At 38.6% G+C, this 18,306-nt stretch overlaps 2 protein-coding genes across 2 annotated transcripts; one reads left to right on the top strand and one right to left on the bottom strand.

Annotated features, from left to right (window-relative positions):
* Nucleotides 1-2,787: 2,787 nt before the first annotated feature.
* LOC122664353 lies at nucleotides 2,788-9,150 on the bottom strand. Its single transcript, XM_043860129.1, has 4 exons — nucleotides 9,137-9,150; nucleotides 5,426-5,512; nucleotides 3,468-3,550; nucleotides 2,788-3,118 (listed from the first exon to the last, which is right to left on the bottom strand). The coding sequence occupies exons 2-4, from the start codon at nucleotides 5,502-5,504 to the stop codon at nucleotides 3,086-3,088; spliced, it is 195 nt and encodes a 64-aa protein (XP_043716064.1). The 5' UTR covers nucleotides 5,505-5,512; nucleotides 9,137-9,150; the 3' UTR covers nucleotides 2,788-3,085.
* A 2,856-nt stretch (nucleotides 9,151-12,006) lies between these two features.
* LOC122664350 (protein ABIL3-like) lies at nucleotides 12,007-16,537 on the top strand. The gene is made up of 10 exons (XM_043860127.1): nucleotides 12,007-12,224; nucleotides 12,663-12,848; nucleotides 13,318-13,400; nucleotides 13,501-13,651; nucleotides 14,971-15,070; nucleotides 15,240-15,332; nucleotides 15,442-15,481; nucleotides 15,587-15,651; nucleotides 15,829-15,965; nucleotides 16,128-16,537. Exons 2-10 carry the CDS (start codon nucleotides 12,747-12,749, stop codon nucleotides 16,296-16,298), a joined length of 942 nt encoding a protein of 313 aa, XP_043716062.1. The 5' UTR covers nucleotides 12,007-12,224; nucleotides 12,663-12,746; the 3' UTR covers nucleotides 16,299-16,537.
* The last annotated feature ends 1,769 nt before the right edge of the window (nucleotides 16,538-18,306 follow it).

The following is an 18,306-nucleotide window of genomic DNA, read 5'->3' as shown; positions in this document are numbered from 1 at the left end:
GAAAGAAACCTCTGGCGGCAACGCAACTCCTCACGGCACCTCCCTCTGCAGCAGTCTTCCAGTGACAGTCCATAATTTTAAGTATAGTTGTAATAGGGAACCCGAAAATTGAACTACCAATCTTCTTTTGTTTAGATAAAAAATTTCAAGTACAGATAAAAGAGAGAGCTTTCGATCAGTCAATCTTCTTTCGTAAAGGGGTTTTGAAGAAAACTTGGTTTTTCCCCTTTTCGGATGAGAAGCAAGGACGAGCGGGGAGAGAGAGAGGGGTTTAAACATTAAATAACAGAGAAACTATAAGCAGAGAAAGATGCTGAAGAAGGGAGAGAGATCTTCAGCAAATCTACCTTTTTCCCATCTGCCTCCTCTTCAGCTCTACCTTTCAGCAACAATTTCATACCCTCTCAACCTCCAATCATGGCTGCCAACCCACCTCTGCCTTCCGTTCCAGTCAAATCGCCGGCAACTGAATCCATAAGCCACCCAACCCTCTTCTCCTTCCGTTTCTGAAATCCCAAATACGAGACTCATAATCACCAATTCCAAAATTGAATCAATTCTAAGCAAAGCCGTAGCTTGCTGGGTTCAATATGAGAAAGCCCTGGAATTGCCCCTTTGAAAAGGAATTCTGAAGTGAGAGTTCGAAGCACGTCATGTGGTGTGATACCATCGACGATTTGAACATTTGCATCCGCAAGGTTTCTCAAGAATCAAAACAAAAATTGAACTAAAATAAACAAAAACTAGAAGCTAAGAGAATCCGACAAAACAAGAAATTGCGGGGATTTCTAACATGTTTAATGGAGAAAAAGGTAGAGAAAGGAGAGACGGGCGCCAGAGTGTTTTCAAAATCTGAGGTCTGCTGTCTCCGGTGAAGCCGCATCTCAGAAGGGGTAGGGAACCATTGTGGCGGTGGAGTAATGGTGACAAGGTCAGGGCAAGCCGAGGTAGTTAGGAGATTGGGTTGAATCAAGGAGGTGAGGAGGTTGGTTCGAGCCAAGGTGTTCGTCGGAGCGTCAAACGGCATTTGATATTCAAAGACAAAAGACAACCGAACTAATCCGACAAGAGGGGGATGGCATCGATGCCGGTGAACGAGTTGCAGGTTTTTTTGGGAAGATGCGTAGAGGGTTTTTTTCTTTTTTGGCAAGGGTAATTTTATCATTTCATCCCATGTTTTTAACATCGTTAATCATGAATTGACGGAATGGGCTTATTTGTTACTGTTTGCAAACCTTAAGGGGTTACGTAGAATTTTCCAAACCTGAGGGATAAAAATATTCTTTCGTCAAACCTCAGGAGGGTATGTGTACATTTCCCATGATTATATTAGAATTAGAAAGAAAACCTAAGGGTTATGTGTCAAAGAAACACTTAATTTTTAGACCCTAAAATCGTTGAGGACCTCGAGCTGGGTTACGTCTTAATTACAAAGAAACACTTGAACAGGATCAGATTCTAGTTTTGAACTGGAATCAAACCATTTCGTTAGTAAACAGGATAAGATTGTAGTTTTGAGACAGTTTGGATTCTGGAATCGAATCCGTAGGACCAGAATCAACAAAGAATCATCCCCCTTTTACGCCCATAGTTCCTTCGCTCTCTTACGTTAAAGAAATTAATGCATTTTCTTCCTTTTTGGGAGAGGGTTTTCAGTTACAAAAGGCTAAGGGGAGGTAGAGAAAGTAATTAATAGAATTTAATGAGATTAGTCTAATCTAAAAAGAGTAAGAGCTAATCTCCAAATTCTCAATTCCCAAAACCAGATATAGGGTTATACGACATTAATGATTACAAGTAGAATTAGTGGGAAGAAGGCCGGCATTTAACAATTGCCCAATTTCCAATCACACAACGAGAAGTCCAGAAGTTGAGTACAAGACGATTGTAAACTGTAAATAGTATGTGGGTGTTTTCCTCAAATCATGTATGAAATAGAGTTATTGATAAAGTATTTCTCCACCCATAGAGGAACGATTCACCCATCTTAGAGTTCACAAACCCTTCCTGAGATTTTGGTATGTTTTAAAATACCATCCTGATATTCATTCCCGTCCTCTCCCACTCCTCGGTGAATGGGATCCCAATGAATTGTTAATTTTTGTTTCCTTCTACCGTTCATGTTTCTCTATGATCTCCCCCCCCCCCCCCCAACCTCACCTTCCCTTCATTTTCTGCAAAATTTGTGTTTAGCTGTGATGATGATCATACATAAAACTAAGGAGAAAAAGATATAACTAATGGAACGATGTTAAAATGGCTTAGTTATGTCTTCTACCCAGTAACCTGGGTTACCTAGAATCGGGTTCCGGTCCGGTCAATTCTGGATTGGCCTCAGAATCAGAAAATTCCAAACATCTAGGGTTTCTTTGTACAAGATCAGCCAAAGCCAGAGCCAGACCTGGAGAAATTGGGATCGGTTTTGGCCTATTTTGATCCGAATCAGCTGGAATCGACCAATCCGTTAAGATTTTTAGAACCCAAGATCTACCTAGAAAAAGTGGTATACATTTATTCTGAAGGAAAGAGATGGTATTACACACCCTCCCTCTCTCCCCTACATGACTAACTGAAACGCCAACCGTGCACAAAACCTTCCTGCCTTTTTCTCACCTGAAGGCTCTATAAGGAGCACCGGTCCACCATTGTCGAAGGCTTACTCATCTGAGCAAAGTAAATTTTTCAGAAAACATATTCTTTTAAAGACTTTAACAGACTTTTACTGGCAAGAAAACCAAGCCTTCCCAAAGGCCAACAAAAGAAGTGGTGGAAGCTACTGACAAATACAATCACAAACCATATAGAGCCACCCATTAAATAGATGTATGATAAGCTCATCCTGCAATTGTTCATTCACAATTATTAACTATTGCTAGTTACATGAAACCATGGAGAAATATTTTGAGAACAGGAAAACATAAAAATAAAGTTTGTATTCTGCAGCCATTCACATTCTTACAAGGGCAATGAAATGGAATACATTCCAATCTATCTAGTTTGTTCCAGAATGAAAAGTTTGCTAAAGGGCTTATTCAACAGATGACCAGTGAAAAAGTTAGGTTTCGAATTACATCCTTGCTGCAAACTACTCTTTTTTACCAGTCATTCCTGAAACCACCTGCAAAGGAAGGATTTAAAAGGGAAAAAAAAATCAGATTAAGGTCAAGGCCACACATACCAAGTGAGACAACACTTCAGAAAATGTAAATGTAAATGTAGGTTATGGAAATAGAAATTAGAAACATTTGTTAAACCACCAAAAAATAGGTTGTATGAAGTTCATGCAGAAGGCAAGAAGTCTGAAAATAGGATTCAAATCTGGAAAATGATCAGACTCTCTTAGTCGTCAGATAAGCATTTCAAATATAACGAAAGCTCCAGGCAGCAACAGACTGCAATTAGAACACCAACAATTTATACAAAATGGACAATACGGAAACTCTGATTGTCCAAGTCTAGAAACTCACATCACTTAAAGCAGGCTGTGGAACTTGCTTGGATGTCTCAAATGAGTCCAAGATAGGCCTGACCACAGCTGGAAGGAAAAGACCTGGAAATTTGCAACAATATAAGCAGGTTAGATGGATTAATGTATCCCAAAAAAATATAATGAAAACAACCATGCTAAACAGTACTTCTCATCACAAAATCAACCAGAGGTGCATAAGTAGACTAACAGTTTCCACAGCACAAACCACCAACCTTCAGGAATAAGAACAAATGGTCCTCACTACTGTCATCACCTCCCCCAAGTCCCCAACACAAACTTCGCCCCTACCCAACTAACTCTAAGAAACAGAAAAAGAAGCTAGCTAGTATGGAATTCCAAGATACATCGTCAGTGATGACATTAGAAATGGAAACAAACAAGTGGTACTTGGAGCACAGCACTTTGTCAAGGTATGTGTGAGGAAGTAATTTACGATGGGTTAGTGCTGAGCACACTTAAAATTTAAGCGGGTATGAGGAAGCATGGCATAGGCATCAGGAACTTGTGACCGGATCATTCTCATAGGAATGTTGCTCTAATTCACTCTCTGAGAGTGAGAATGCATACAATCCCCGCTCAAAGTATTGAGTGCATGCTCCAAAGATAATTAATCCAAGTCTTACATATATGCTTTGAGGAAACCTGAAATCTTGGCTTTGTTGGACAATTCTAAACTTGAAATCCTATTGGATCAAGGATCAAACATTAAGTTGCTTCCATTATGCACCATATTTTATTTTAAAATCATTGGAACTTGGGAGAGTTCATGTACACATTCATCATGTATACACATAGATGTAATCTAAAGCTGCTCTATACTTTAGAGTCTATATAATTTTGATGCTCTTGCATTTTCACACCCTCCATGATTGGGCAATTAATTTCATAACAAGAAAACTTCTAGCATATCCTGGGATAAAAAGAAAATCCCTGCCTTTATAAGGTTTCATATGACATCAGAAACCTATCTAGACTAAGCTCTTTCTCTGTTTAATTCCAAATTCAACCTGCACAAATCAAAGGGCCCAATGAACTACTTCCTCCACAGAGTTATTTCTTGAGTCATAACAGCAACATTCCAGTGTTTGGCAGCCCTTCCAGAATCTAATTAGTATCAGAGCCCTCTTCATGCTGATTTAAGTTAAGCAAGCCAGTAATAACAATATAATTAAAGCCCTAAAGTTATAATCTCCAATGTAGATGATCACATGGCAGACTCATAGCCCGGATTCTTAACGAATTGAAAAGTCCAGTACAAATTTAAATGATTGAGAGCTCTTTTTTTTTTTTTTTTGGGAGAAGACAAGTATATAAATGATTCTGTTATTTGTTCCTTGAACTACACCAATGGAACAACAAAAAAGGAAATTCAAATACTATTAAAGCTCTAAGCCTTACTGTATGGAATCCTGTTCCAACTAAAATACCTTAGAAGCCATTGTAGGATTTAATGGCGCATTTCTTGAACTCCAGCTTGAAAGTGGAACAAAATTACAATGCGATAAAATCATGATAAACGACTTATTTAAGGAGAAAAATACAAGGAGGAAATCGGAAGTACAGAATAGCCAACTCAATGCTTTAGGGATGATACGTCAATAAGTAGCGACTGCGCTTACAAATCACAAGATTCATCAAATTCAAATTCAAATCCAAATCCAAATTTGTGAGACGTATGATATAGGAATCTAAAGAGCTCCTTTTCGTTTATTTCGATCAGATTTTGGTATCTTAAAATTGAAACACGAACAAGCAAGTAAATCATAAAGTCCCAAATCTCCGACGAAAGGGGAAAATTAATCACAAGATCTCTACTTTAATCTCTAAAGTTGAATTAGGTGAATGAAATGAAATAAATATAAAACAGTAACAGAGAGAGAGAAAGAGAGACTGGGAGATGGAGGAAATTAGGGGTCAGGGAGAAAGGTAACTAACCGACACCGGCAATGAGGCAGGATGCTGCGACTACCGGCTCTTGGACCACGAACATCTTCAGCTTCTCCATCACCGTCATCTCTCTCTCTCGCTCGCTCGCTCGCTCGCTCGCTCTCGCTCTTCTCCTCCTCGACAGAGCAACACTTGGGTCTGGATTCTCCACACAAGTCTCCCCGGTGGCCCTTTGGAGTTTCAACGAACGGCTCTGTTCTGTTAGACTGTGATGTACATGCGTAACAAGTAACACAAGGAGCCCACTCCTAGCCGTTCTAGCAATCTAGTTCTAGAATCAACCACCTTCGGTGGGTCGGGCTTGGGCTAAACTTGTCACGAGCCCATCTCTTATCTGAATCATTTGATCGACTGGCCCTGTCCTCCAGGACCTCCAGGCTTCAAGTAAACTGTTTTGGAATGCATTCTTGGAATAGAGTCTGGATTTAGAATGCATTTCTCACCTCAGAATATGTTTTTTCGCTTCAAAATACGGTATAGTTCCATAATATATAAAGGACATACCTAGTGCACGAGGCTCCAAGAATACCAAACACAACCTAAGACTGAACTCAATGAGGTGAACCAAGAAATTAAATATACTCTTAAAATGAAAGGAACAACTCCTTATCGTCTTTTTTTCGTGGCGTTTGTATTATCATGGAGGTCATGCTCTCCATCAACTCACCAATAGTGAAGGGATTTTTTTCCAGAAAAAATAACGTTAACCGGTGTTGTGCCTAGACATGTAATTGCGCTCAGACACGGCCCAACACGAAAAGACCACCACTGCCTATAATCCTTTCCGCCTTTCTAGGAGGCAGCGCCGGTCTTTTCGCTTTGGGCTGTGTCTGGGAGTAGGTGCAAACCCAGGCACAACACCGGGTATAAAAATCCTCTACCATATTGCAGGGTGTGCGATGCACATCCTATGGCACAGCAAAGGCCACGTGTGTGTGCCACAGGATGTGCACCGCACACCCTGTAGTACGGCAAAGGATCCAGACTCCAGCATCGATTAGTGTTCTTTTTTTCTTTTTTCTTTTTTATCTTTCTTTCTTTCTTTCTTTCTTTCCTTCTTATGGCCTGCCCAACCTACATTTTTCACCCATTTTTGAGAACTTTAGTTGAAACCCATCTTGGAAGTATTAAAATTTTTTTGGATGAAATATTTTGAAACTAACTTAAAAATGCTTATAAAGTTTAAGGAGAGAGAGTTTTCCAAGGGGATAATAAATCTCAGTTAACTAGCCAAAAAGAAGAATACATTCCATGCAACTGCAATTTGGGATATTTAGCCCACTCCATCTAGGCTTCAACTAAGTGGGCCAATCCAGGACTATATGCCTTTGAGGCCCAAAGGTCAGTTTGGGTTGGTTTGCTCACTGTAGCTAAATTAGCTTGGCCCACCCATGTAAGCTTGGCCGGAATTATGGTTACACCATAGCCCGTAGGTACATAAAACAACTACTTAAGCTCTATTTGAAACCATTTAAAAAAATTTCTGCTAAGATCAACAATTTCTTGTTGTGTTATTAGTGAATGTTCGAGCTTGAATTTTCCAAGGGGAATTCCTACTTGCCACACCTGGGTGGATCTAGGTTTATGATAATTGGAATTGGGATCAAATCTGTCTTCCAATCTGAAGCAAATAGGAATCGGCCGGAATCAGTCTTAGAAATATTAGAATTGACCCCTTAAATCTGAAAACCGATAATCCAGTGAGAAAAAAAAAAAAAAAAAACCCTAAAATCACTCAGATCGGAATGTCCAAAGTAGGGATCAATTCGTGGCGGTTTCGGATTGGAATCGACCGATTTCACTGATCTGATTTCCTCTTTTGTGAAACAGTGATGGCCCACAATCTTACCAGTAAGGATTAATGGGGCTAATTCCCAAAAGCAAAAAACTTTTGAACTTCTTCCTATTGTGACTAAAAGGCTAAAGCTATTAATAAGCTACTGAAGAATACAGAAAGTCAAATGGCATTTTTGGTCCACTCTTTCCAAGTCGGCCCGGCAACTCGTAATCTCTTCCCGCGTAGACAGTAGGCCCACGAGCAGGCCAAGCATCCGCCACTCACGGCACTAATTGCTCTATTAATTAATTAATTTATCAACTTGATTGAAAAAAAGATTAAACAAATAGGGATAATTTTCTTGTATGAAGTATGAATCCCCCTTCAATCATGTATATTTATGTCCCGGCATCATATCGGTCAATACAATAGATACGTATTGGTATCAGTGAATACCGATATCAATACAATATTAATATGGATCGATGGTATCAATATCTTCGGAGGGTAAAATAGTCAACAAATTAGTGATATCGGTATTTTTAGGGGTAAAATGGTCAGATCCTACTTGATACAATTAATCTATATCAGTATTAATATCGATATCAGTATTGACTGAGACAAATACAGTTATACTAAAATCTTGCCTTCAATTGATGGAACCGCTCTTCTTAAGAAGTAGCGAGATTTCTTTCTTCTTTTTTTTTTCCTTTTAATTATGTTTTATTCCATCACCCATGGAGAAGAGAGAATCTCCTCACTCTCTAGTGATGTGATCATGCAATTGGACTTTTACAAGAGACATCATTTCCCCCCCCCCCCTCTATTGTACAAAGGTCGAATATACGTTTACCCATGTTAATCAAGGGTCAGAAGTCTACGGTGAGGTGATTCTCTCTTCACTATGCATGAAAAAAAGCCACATCTTATTATTGGATAGATTAATTAGGTAGTATTCACTGAGTATAAAACTGTAAATATGGCATAAAGACCATTTCTTTAGGCTTCCACAAGTTCAATAGGTGTAATTTAATTTTGAATGTTCAATAAATAGATAAGACATGTTGAGAGTTATGGAATTATAGTCTCACACCCGTTTGTTTAGGTCATTCAAATATTTGAAGAGTTTTCTTTACTTAATGCTTTAAGGTTTTGAATTATTAACCAAAGATCGTTCAACATAGTATCAGAGCCCATGTTCATTAGTTTTTTCTCTCACGTTATCTTTCAGCATGTACAACAACATCGATCGTATTTTACCTACACGTCAGGGTTTATTGGGTATAAGAGGACATGATTGGTCACGTGTTAAATTTTAGAATCTAATACACTTAATGCCCTCCCATCTACTGTCATGTGCTCTTTTGATTATCCATGTATACTGGTATACATACACTTTCTTATTAATTCAGAATTTTCATGGGCTTTATTTGTCATTCATGGTTTAGACACTTCAATTCAAGGTTGGATCTTTATCACCTCCAGTTCCCATCCCGGCCCAGTTCCCAGTTCCTCTAACAAAGGCGGCTGGAATGACCACCCTATCCCTGCCCAAACACTCTACTCGGGTGGGATCCACCATCTCCCTATTAGAGGAATTGGGGAACTAGGCCAGACAGAGAACTGGAGGAGATAATTTTCCTAGATTGTATTTGGAGGCTAAGAAATGAAAGTTTTCTTTATTCTTCTTATTGTTAGGCATTTCAATTTCATGCGCACCTTTTATTTTTTATATTTGAGGGTTGTTATGCAAATTTTAGACGTGATTGCTAAACTGTCCAACTAAAGTCTAAAACAATAAAATAAATAAAACTGATGCTGATCACGTATCAATCAACATATGATTATAGAGTCGTTTAATAAAGATTTTTTTCCCCTTACCTAACAATATAAAGGGAAAAGGAAGTGTAGTTCCCTTTCACATTATCTTTTTCTCTGCTCTTCTCCCTCTTTATCATCTATATTCTATGGGGGACTCAGCTTTGGTGCAGCACCCTGCCTCTGCTGCACGTGTAGCACTAGACACAGTGAGGTGTGTAAAGATTACCTTACCTCTGTCCGAACGTCTTGCCCAAGTAGGAGTAAAGTGGTCTTTGCACACCTCGATGTGTCTGGCGCTACACATGCAGCACGGGTAAGGTGGGATTTAAGGGTGGAAAAGTTGCACTATTCCTAACAAGGGGAAATTGATGTGTTTAACTACCAAGAGTAGGATTTAAGGAAAGCAGTTGATGCATTTAATAATTTGAAGTAGGAAAGTTCCTAGACAACTTTAGGAAGGAAGCTTTCCCGGTCTAGTAACATGGTTCCACTTCCACCCCATCTTCCTATTGGTAGCATGGAAAAACACGTTGGGCTCCTTTGTAGCGCGGCAGGGAGTGTAGCGCACATCCATAAGGCCCACAGTGCTTGGGTACGCAGCCCAACACTCCACTTGTGTGTTGGAGCGCTACAAACTCTGTCGCTCTACAGAGGACCCAAATCCTGGAAAAACATCTCGGTTTCGTAATAAACCGATATGAGATGGCCATCGATTCTAAAAAGTCCTATATTTCGATTCAACTTGACATGATTCCACTGAAATAGTCCATATCTTTCGCAAGTTTCGACTTGAACACCTATATAAATTCACTTAATCTCCATCAAAACTTGAAGAATCCTAACTCGAAACCAGGACAAACACTTATTTTGTTACTTTATTTACTTAAGATATTATACATAAATAAGCAAATACTCCACTATTTAAATCCAATAAAAATAAAAAAAAAAAAAAATCAAATTTTACAAAGATAACAAGTTAATTCCCCAATTCCAAGAACAAAAACTGAATTTTCGACGATAGGTGCAATTTTCAACTCTTAAATGTTGGGAGGTTTTCCTCAAATCTAAAAAAATTCCATAAATCTTAATATGGTAAAACATTGCTAAAACAAAAAGTACGATAAAATATTCATTTATTTTGATATTTAAAAAAGTATTTTCATTCAAAGTGATTTTAAACAATATTCGCACGCACACCAAATAAAGATTTGATCGAAACATAAATCTTTCAATATAAATTAGATTTAAACAATCTTAAATTTGTTTGAAAATACATTAATCAAAATTGAATTGATTCGAATCTAAAGATTTTATTGATTCTAATCTGATTCTTTAAACCATGATAAGTAAGAAGCTAAAAACAATAATTTTAAACAATGGAATATTAGAAATTGTTAGGGCAGGTAGTGGTACCCATGTCATACCTTAGGTCCCAAGAGGTCATGGGATCAGCTCTTCTGCATTACTGGGAAGGAGGAGATTGGAAGGTTAAATATAAATATCTTTCTTGTACAAACAATAACAATAGGGAAAAGTAAACTAAATTAAATATCATGACAATTGAAAGCTCCTTCCCTGCTACCAAAGAACTAGAAAAGTCTTCCAGTCCTAACCTCCCCTTTGTTTTTCCAATTTAATGGTTGATTTATTAGAGAAGTCCTTTCAAAGGAGTCTCCACTCCAGACTCTCATCATCTCTACTGCTGAACTCATTAGTTTCCACAACTGTCCCCCTTAATGATCAACAACCATGATTGAAACAAAAGCTTCACGCGTTCACGCTTCATCATCTTCCCTTTACTGCGAGAGACTGATTTCATTTCCTTTTCGTCTTCAAAAGAGGAAGTGAAGCAAGAAGAACCCAATTTAGAGAGAGAGAGAGAGAGAAAGAGGTGTTTGTCGATTGTAAGCTCCTGATAAAGACGTCAAAGAGACTATTAACAACCCTCTTGTCATCAAGTGTTTGTGAAGAATTTCATTAGAAAAAAAATGGGGTTTTGTGAAAAAGTATGTTTTAGGTAAAAGATGTGTTTTTTACTCTCTTGTGCCTGGGTTTGAAGTCTGAAGTTTGAAGTTTGAACTCTGGTTTGGAGATTCATGGACAAGATGACATGAAGCCATGAACAAACTTTAAATAATAAATTTAACATTGGTTAGGACTTGGGAGAGAGAGAGTCAGAATGCATAAAAATAAAAATAAAAACTCGTAGGCCACATGTCACAAATGCTATCTTTCATGGGGGAGCATACCTCTTCCTCTCCTCCTCCATTTCCTCTTTAAGATCATTTAAAATATGCAGGCATGCAGGGGTTGTGGCCATGTTAACAATATGGGTTATTAATCCAAACTACCAACCATTAAGGATACAAATTATGTTTTAGCTCTCTAAGTCCTTTGACCCTTGAAGCACTGGATGTGCATAGTAAGTGGAATAAGCTTCTTAGAATTTTTGGCTGAGAAAGAGAGAGAGAGAAAGAGGACAAACTGAAAAGAAAAGATACATAAAAACGTTTGGTGGATCATGGATGTATCCATCTACTGTTGGGTGGAAGGGACCCCAGGGACCCAGCTATGATGATGATAGGGTTGGAGGGAGAGAAGGTGGTCCGGTAAGCTGTGGGTTGGGGCATGCCCATTTGGTCTTTGGATCCTTTCTTTCTTCTCTAAAACTGTTTATTATTAAGCTTTCAATTTCATTTTCAATAGGAAAAGAAGGGAAGAAAGCGATTTTTAGTTTCCACTCCCATCTCCACCGTTCAGAGTCTGGAGACTGGAGAGTGAGTAGTACTGATTTTCTCTGGCTACCCACTCCCTTCTTGTCCCCTTTCGTCCCCTTTCGTCCCCTTTCACTTCCTCAACACTTAGAACTCACCAGTAACATTTACTTCTAATCGTTATTACCTCTCACTCATGACGCACCCTTGACCAAAATACCATAGAAGCTTTGAAGAGAAAGACAGAGATAAGAAAGAAGAAGATGAAGAAGATTTTATGACACCCTCTCTCCCTCTGTCTCGTCTTCTCTTTGTCCTTACATGGTTTGGTCAAAATTTTTTATATATTCAAATATCCTCCATCAATGGAGGCTTTGTCCCCTACCCATAGTCTACTGGGTTTCACTTTTTAACAAGTGATGATTTGAATTGGGAAGCAGGTTTTGGGTTGCAGCCATTGGAGGAGGAAAATCCGGTTTGTATTCTTTCCCTCCCTTTCTATGTTCTAACTTCTAACCAGCCTGTTCTTCATCTTCTCTTTCTTCTTTCTCGGGTTTCTGGGGAAGGTGGAAAGCTAGCGAGGACAGATTACTGGGCTTATTTGAATAGTTTCAGATTGGAGCTACCCATCTTATTGCTCTGCTTCTTGTCCTTTGTTGGTTCCCGCCCAACGTTTCGCAGTTTTTGAGTTTTTAGACGCTCGGGGGAGGAATTCCCTTTCTTTCTATTGTTTCGAATGAGAATTTGGATATTCGGATTCTAGTTGGAAGGGAAGAATAGAGACGTGATTCCATTTACTAAATATCTTTCTTGCCTGATTAGTTTACCTTCTATATAAATTACCTTTGAGCATGTTTACAGAGAAAAAAGGATTTTTCGATTTCGTATAAAACCTTTATGATTTCGTTGCTAGGTAGCGAAGGAGAATTGGTTTTGAACGCGAAACGGGTTCTGGTTCTTGTTGCCGGCCGCAACAGTTCATTTCTAGCTGTCAAGGATGAAAATGCCATCATCTGCTTCAAACTCTGTTCCTCAAGGGGCATCCACTTTTGATGAGTTGTCCATGCAACAAAGCTTGCTCTTCTCAGAAAGTCTCAAGGTTAGTTCTAATCTATTCCCTTTTTTTTTTTTTCTCCAGCATGTTTTGGTTTGCGAAGGCCATGGTTCTCTGTTCTTTAAAGGAAGTATAATGGAGATTGAAATATGAGCATGAGAAGACTGTAATCCCAGAGGTAGCCACAAATATTACAGTCTAATCTTAGTAATGGAGTTTTGGTTGTGTCATTAATCTCTTCAGTTTAGTTGTACATGATCTTTGTTCAGTTTTACTTCTTCAGAGGTAATGGTTAGTTGAAGATCCGTTTTCCTCTTCCTGGGGAAAGAAACCCATTTTTTTGAGTCTTGTCTTGTTCATACTATTTTTCTTGGTTGCCCGGGATTGCTGAAAAATGTTTTTGCATATAATTTTGATTATCCAGAAACGTTTTACTGAAAAATTCAAGGATATATGTTATGGTGCTACTGTACTTATTAGTTCCCTTCCCCCCAAACCCAATTTTTCTTTTCAGGATTTGAAGAATCTGAGGACACAGTTGTATTCTGCAGCAGAGTACTTCGAATTATCTTATACCAATGATGATCAGAAACAGATGTAAGGATTTACTCTATCTAATACTTCTATGCAGTTTTAAGGGTGAAAGTTTCTTTTCTTTTGTTTACTAATCTTATTGCTCATTTTTTTATGGTTGTAGAGTGGTAGACACCTTGAAAGATTATACTATCAAAGCTATTGTTAATACGATAGACCATTTGGGTTCTGTGACATTTAAGGTTAATGATCTCTTGGATGAAAAACTTGATGAGATTTCGGGAACCGAGCTTCGGGTCTCTTGCATTGAACAGGTACTGGTTTTGGTTATTTGCCTGTTTACATTACTGTATCTTGCATTTTTTACTTTGGTGAAGTTAAGCTAAAAGAAATCCCAACTGGTAAGATCTGAAAAATGACATTTGCAGTGAGGCTATGTGTTATAACTAATGGCAGGTCATAATCTATAAACTTTCTGTATCCACTTCTAATTGAAGAAGGAAATCTCTTAAAACCTCTCACAACAATCAGCAGTGCAAAAATTGTGATAAAACTTGAATAACTTTCAAGGTAAATGTCCCTTGAGAGTAACACACAAAATCATCTGATATTGTTGAATTCTGATCTCAACTATAAAAGTGAAGAATGAAAATTTATATCTAACTTGCAGAATCTTTAGTACTATAGTGGATAATCTGTAGTTCCTCTAGAAGTTACAGGAAGAGATGCATTTAAATGGTTCTGTTTTCCCAAGTAGAGGTTGGTATAGCTTTAGAAATGAACACAAACACTTCTTGTGGAAATATTGAAGGTGCCACCTTTCTCAGGTGGTAAAGTCTTAAGCCAGTAGTTGCCAAGACCTGGGATGAATCCCGCCTTCACCTTTCACAATATGCCAATCCCCCTCTCTTATCTACTTTGTAGCATGTGCCCACTTCTCTCCTTCTGCTACATGCTTGTTTGCCACAGTTTAATTGCTGTCATGAGTTGATTACAGAAGTCTACCTTTGTGAAAACACTCTCATATGTAGTGCTAGAGGGGAAGAGAGGGGGGAGGGGGGTTGAGGAGGGCAAGTGGCAGCTTAGTTGGCAGCCAAAAGAGCTTACATGTTGGTTACTCATTCTTTTGGACATTTTTGTATCAGAAAATTTAAATTTTGATAGTTGAAATTCCAACTGGTCAAGGTTGGGACATAGAACTGAAAGAAATCCAGGAAATCGCTACAGAACATTTGTTACTGTGTGTGTCAAATAATATAATTTGATGTAATGCAGATTATTAAAATTATCTGGATGTGAGGATGGAAATATCTGACCTGCCTTGTAATTTGACTTATAGTGCAGAGACTCTTTTAATTTAAATTTCAACTTGGATCTCTCTCTAGTGAGACCCTGAATTGAGAGTCCAGAAAGTTACATAGGTTATCAAAAGAGTTCTCTGATGCTGTTGTCTTTCATCATATATTAAAGATTGCAAATTAGAGATCTTACTGTACTTGAATTTTGTGGTTACTCTGCTTTCTAGGCTTGATCACGCTGTATACAACACACAATGGAAATGGCACCAAGTACTGAAATATTCTTTTTTTCATTCTGGGAATCTATCTAACCCCCTTTTCTTTGGGCATTTTAGAGACTACGGACATGCCAAGCATATATTGACCGTGAAGGAGTATCCCAACAATCACTGATCATCACAACTCCCAAGTATCATAAGCGGTACATCTTACCAGGCAAATATTCTCTTCCATGCCTTCTTATCTTCGCTACAATGCTTCAATATTTGCATTTGAAAAGAGGGGTAGGAGATAAAGAGAGGAAAAAAAAGCCTTCATTTCTTACCCATATTACTGAGGAAAAGATATTTAGATTTTCTGGTTTCTTTTGGCATCTTTTGTTCAGATGGGGAGAGGATGCACGGTCCTGGATATGCTGCATCAAAATATCAAGGATGCAGCCTAGATGATGAAGATGATTGGCATCATTTTAAGAGTGGTATTTTATAATGCATCCTGGTTCTTTTGACCCTTTTTTTTGTGTGTGTGTGTGTTGTTTACAAGATCTCTGTGGAAGTTGACTCTTTTATAATGTGGGTGTTTTGCAGCTGTTAGAGCAACAATTAGAGAAACCCCACCACCGCTTAGGTAAATGCAACATTTGTTATTGTTTAGCTTTAGAAGTCTCCGATCACTAATATATTTTCGGAGTACACCAAGATTGTTGTTTAATTTGTAAGATCTTCTGTGCAGAAAAGGGCGTTCTCCATCACCTTCTCAACGACCTGCCATCCAACTTGGGACCTTCTCCTTCACAGGTGTAGTGTCTGAATGATATTCCCCCCAAGGAAACTATGTTATATACAGTGACAAACCTTGTCAATGCATTTCTTTATGTTTTGGTTTGGAAGTCTCCCCTTTTTTTTTGTTGCTAGAAAGGGTCTGAAAGTCCCTTGCTGGGAATATTTACTGACGAATGTTCTTATGTAAATTAGAGAAGCGAGCAGTCTCACCCTCTCGCTCCTCATTTCCACTCTTACGTTCTGGATCTCTCGCAAGTAGGGGAACTACTTCAACTACTCCCCTCCGAAGCCGGCCGACTACTCTAACCTCTAGTACTTCAAGAAAACGGGTAATGTTTGTAGAGAGAATAATGTTTAATGCTTTTTGTGCTGGTACCAAAAGCAATAGGACAAGGATACAGACTTTATGCCAATAAAGCTTATTGTTCTTGACCTTATATATTTCCATATTTCATAGTTTTCATCTAAAATGTTCTTTTTTCTGCTTGTAGTACCCTTCTGAACCAAGGAAATCAGCTTCGATGCGTCTCCCGGCTGAAAGGGACAGCCCGAAAGAGAATGAACAAAACCCTAGCAAAAGTAAACGCCTCCTCAAAGCCTTGCTCAGTCGGCGAAAGTCAAAGAAAGACGATATGCTGTATACTTACTTGGATGAATACTGAGAAAGCAATGGAGATAGATACTCATAGAGAGATAATTATGGAAGAGAGTAGTGCAATGACTGATACCTGCTTAATCCAAAATTTCTTGTTTTGTTTATTACCCCAATTTGTAGTTCTTTTTGCTTCCAGGTTGAAGATAAGTACTTTCATGTACCATAGACAATTCCTATTGAACCCTGGGATTATATATATTTTACCACAGAATTTATATCTGTTCTAGTTCTTTCTGCTTACAGGTCCGCAATAAGTGCCATCATGTACCATAAATGATTTCTTTTGTACCCTGGGATAGTATATTTTACCACTAAATATTTGTTTGTATTTGTGCCTTTTGCTTCCAGGTTGAGGCTAAGCAATTTCATGTACTATCAATGATTTCTTTGATTAAGTTTTTGTATCTCTGTTCCATCTGAACAATGCAAAAGAATACACACTTTGACCTGCTTTCCCAATTGAATGTGAAGAAGGTATTCAGTAATTCAGATCAAGTGTGGGGTGTCAATGCTCTCTATTCAAAACCAGGTAAGATTTTCTAATCAGCCCAGATTAAGAAACCTTATGCCATGACTTAATTCTGCTCTCCTTCCCCATATGGTAGCTCAGTGGCTTTCCATTGTTCTTGGTTCTGGACTTTATATCTCCCTTATATAGCCTCCAACTGTTTCTCAGGTGCTGTATCAACTATACTCTCCAGTCATAACATGACTCAAAAACTTGTATTTTCAATGGCTTTATTGAAGTTGCCTCAAAAGTTCCACACCATATGGACCATCCAAGGGATCCGGCTCTCCTCCAGCCGTGGTGGGAGCTGGAGGATCCAGCCCAGCAAAAACATAGGGTGTTTTGGTCATTTCAGAGGTGGGTCTGCCTGTGAAATGACCCAAACACCCCCTTGTTTTGCTGGGTTGGATCCTCCAGCTCCTGCCATGGCTGGAGGAGAGCCGAATTGCCATCTCCAACTCCAAGTGGCAACCCTCTAATTTTAGGAATCTAGTACATTACCACAAATGAATGCAAAGGATTTCTTTCATAAAATATAAATGCAATGCAAATTAGGTTCCACTGTTCAAGGAAGCGGAATTATTGGCAACAGAATTGGTGGGGAACCAGCCAAAATCAATCGAAATCGGCTTGAACCACAATTTTTTTGAATCGAGAATTAACTGAAATCAGAAATTGAATCCATCCTATTCCAATTCGATTTGAGTGATCCGATTTTAATTCCTCAAATCATGCCGACTCTGTAATAGGGTCAACTCACTGAGTTTTTATGAACAGAGACACTCCCACCTTCATTGCTCACAGAATTCACCATTTAGTTTGATTTTCAATTTTGGAAGTTTGATTTTAGGGTTCATCTTTTCCAAATGGTTTAGGATTTGATTTTCAATTTCAAACCCTAAATCATTTAGGAATATGAGGGCAATTGGTTATTTTATTCTTTAATTTTGGTGGATTTTTATGAGAAGGGCATTTTGATCATTAGATTCTCTAAAACTAACATCCCAAATCAACGGACTGCACCAAAGTGCTACACTGTTTTGAAAATAACAAGAGTTTACAATTACAAAACTTGTAAGGGGCATTTGGATAAATGACATTTTCAGGAAGGCATTTGTAAAAAACCCTTACATCTTTGGTTGTGGCCTGTGGGCCTCCTTGAGTTGTGAGGCGGCGGAATTCTAGTCCAATTTATATTGAATGGACGAAAATAGCCTCGTCGAATCGAAAAGATACCTTCCCTAGCACAACACGCATTGCGAACCACGACAAACCAGTAGCCAAAGGGGGTAGCTTGTGGAGCTGAAACCATGACGTCAGCAAACCCCAGTATATTCCCCAAAGCATATTATTTGAAACTACACCCTTTTGGATAGATTTAAAAGACTTTGGACTCCTCATTTCCTTCTCTCCACCAACGCAGCAAAGCAAAGCAGTACGGATTTCTAGCACACCTTTAAGCAAGCACAGAGGCACCAGGTACCTCTCTCTCTCTCTCTCCTTCCAT

The sequence above is a fragment of the Telopea speciosissima genome, chromosome 6 (assembly GCF_018873765.1).
Source record: "Telopea speciosissima isolate NSW1024214 ecotype Mountain lineage chromosome 6, Tspe_v1, whole genome shotgun sequence".
NCBI lineage: Eukaryota > Viridiplantae > Streptophyta > Magnoliopsida > Proteales > Proteaceae > Telopea > Telopea speciosissima.
This window is presented reverse-complemented; position numbering and strand designations above follow the sequence as displayed.

Bases quoted from the DNA above. Each gene is read 5' to 3' on its own strand.
- LOC122664353 (XM_043860129.1), bottom strand. From the start codon at position 5,504: ATGACGGTGATGGAGAAGCTGAAGATGTTCGTGGTCCAAGAGCCGGTA. The intron at 3,551-5,425 runs GTTAGTTACCTT...GCAAATTTCCAG, and splicing joins CTGCCTCATTGCCGGTGTCG to GTCTTTTCCTTCCAGCTGTG. The intron at 3,119-3,467 runs GTGAGTTTCTAG...CTTCCTTTGCAG, and splicing joins CACAGCCTGCTTTAAGTGAT to GTGGTTTCAGGAATGACTGG.
- LOC122664350 (XM_043860127.1), top strand. From the start codon at position 12,747: ATGAAAATGCCATCATCTGCTTCAAACTCTGTTCCTCAAGGGGCATCC. The intron at 13,652-14,970 runs GTACTGGTTTTG...TGGGCATTTTAG, and splicing joins GGGTCTCTTGCATTGAACAG to AGACTACGGACATGCCAAGC. The intron at 15,071-15,239 runs GCAAATATTCTC...TCTTTTGTTCAG, and splicing joins TAAGCGGTACATCTTACCAG to ATGGGGAGAGGATGCACGGT.